We start from the raw sequence: 1,431 nt of genomic DNA, 5'->3' as shown, positions 1-1,431 counted from the left end.
TTTAACTTATATTAAAGAAATTAAATTAAAAAATAATATAAATCTTTTTGGCTCCTAAAAAGAAGAAAAGAAACGACACGTTTTAAGCATGAAGGTACGTACCTGGTCTTGAAAACGTCCAGGTGCACGGTAGTTATGGCTATGCATTTGGTAGCCTCTCCAATTCTCAATACCATCAATCTCAGCAACCCTCGGCACCGAGTTATGTCCCGAACAGACCACAACCGCTTCAAACACCTCCCTACTCACCGATTCGGATCCCCGAGTCATCGACTCAACAACCCACTCGTCCTTCACTCGTTCCACTCGACTCACTCTCGTCTTCAACCGGGTCACCTCTCGAACACCAAACTCATCAGCGAACCGGTTTAAAAACCGAAGCACTTCGTCGCGACGCGGGAAAGTTCTCGGGTCGGACTCGGTTCTTACAAACGGGTAATCGGTGAAACTCATTAGTGCCCTTGGAAGGTTGGTGCGTAGGGACACGTGGAGGCTGCTGTGGACAGTTTCTCGGTTCGGATCGAGGCTGAGGGGGTCGGATTCGGTTCTCGGATCGTAGATCCAGTTTCCTCCTACGCTGTCGTTTTGATCATAAACGACGACGTCGTGTCGTTCGCGTAGAAGTTCACGTGCCGCCACGAGGCCTGAAACACCAGCTCCGATAACAGCGACTTTGACGGAACGATGCATGGTTTCTTTAATTAGGGCTAAGTAAATTAAACGACACCGTAGGAGACGGCGAAAAATAGTAGATCTTTGAAATCTGAATACTTATATAACTAATACACTCGAATGAAGAAGAAATGTAAAGCTACTTGGTTGAAGCTTGGTGCATTGTAAAGATAATGTTTCTTCATATGCGGCCAAAAAACTTGTTTCACTTTCCCGCTTCAACTAACAGGAAAGAAATAAATATACGTATTAGGCAAGTTCTTTATTATTTAAATAATCTTAATGGACTATATGTAATAGTGCAATTTAGAAGATTTTGGCCAAGATACACTAGGGAGGTGGAGGGAGATTATTTAAATTTTATCAACTAAATATGGTAAGTAATGATAAAATAAGCATTAGTAAACTATAATTATTTAAACAAAAAATAGGACCACCATTAATTAATTAAAATTAATCCTAACCACAAAAAATGCATTTTTTTTATAAAGAGAATCAATTAAATTTTTATAATTTATTTTAGTTTATTATATATCAAACAAAATATAAGAACATTAATTTTTGTGTCTCTATTTTTTGTATCTTATTTGCAGTATCTTGTCTTATCTTGTTTTTATAACCAAACGCAGTCTTAAAGACAAAGCCTATGTACTAATATATTTTTAGAGCTTAATTTTAATAGAGACATGTGAAATAAAATATGTCAAAAATTAAATTTATATTTTTATTGTATATTTTATCTTTTGTTAGAAATAAAAA

At 36.6% G+C, this 1,431-nt stretch overlaps 1 protein-coding gene across 4 annotated transcripts in view; it reads right to left on the bottom strand.

Annotated features, from left to right (window-relative positions):
• The window catches only part of LOC107611718 (flavin-containing monooxygenase FMO GS-OX5-like), a 10,982-nt gene extending 10,043 nt beyond the window's left edge, over positions 1-939 (bottom strand). Inside the window, exon 1 of one of the 4 annotated variants that reach the window (XM_021110075.1) lies at positions 103-939. In XM_021110075.1, the coding sequence (XP_020965734.1) occupies positions 103-690 (588 nt within the window). In that variant the 5' untranslated portion in view covers positions 691-939. The remainder of the gene's footprint in view (positions 1-102) is intronic. The other 3 variants (XM_021110074.1, XM_021110073.1, XM_021110076.1) reach the window with 3 other exon arrangements.

Source organism: Arachis ipaensis, chromosome B08 (assembly GCF_000816755.2).
Source record: "Arachis ipaensis cultivar K30076 chromosome B08, Araip1.1, whole genome shotgun sequence".
Classification (NCBI taxonomy): domain Eukaryota; kingdom Viridiplantae; phylum Streptophyta; class Magnoliopsida; order Fabales; family Fabaceae; genus Arachis; species Arachis ipaensis.
This window is presented reverse-complemented; position numbering and strand designations above follow the sequence as displayed.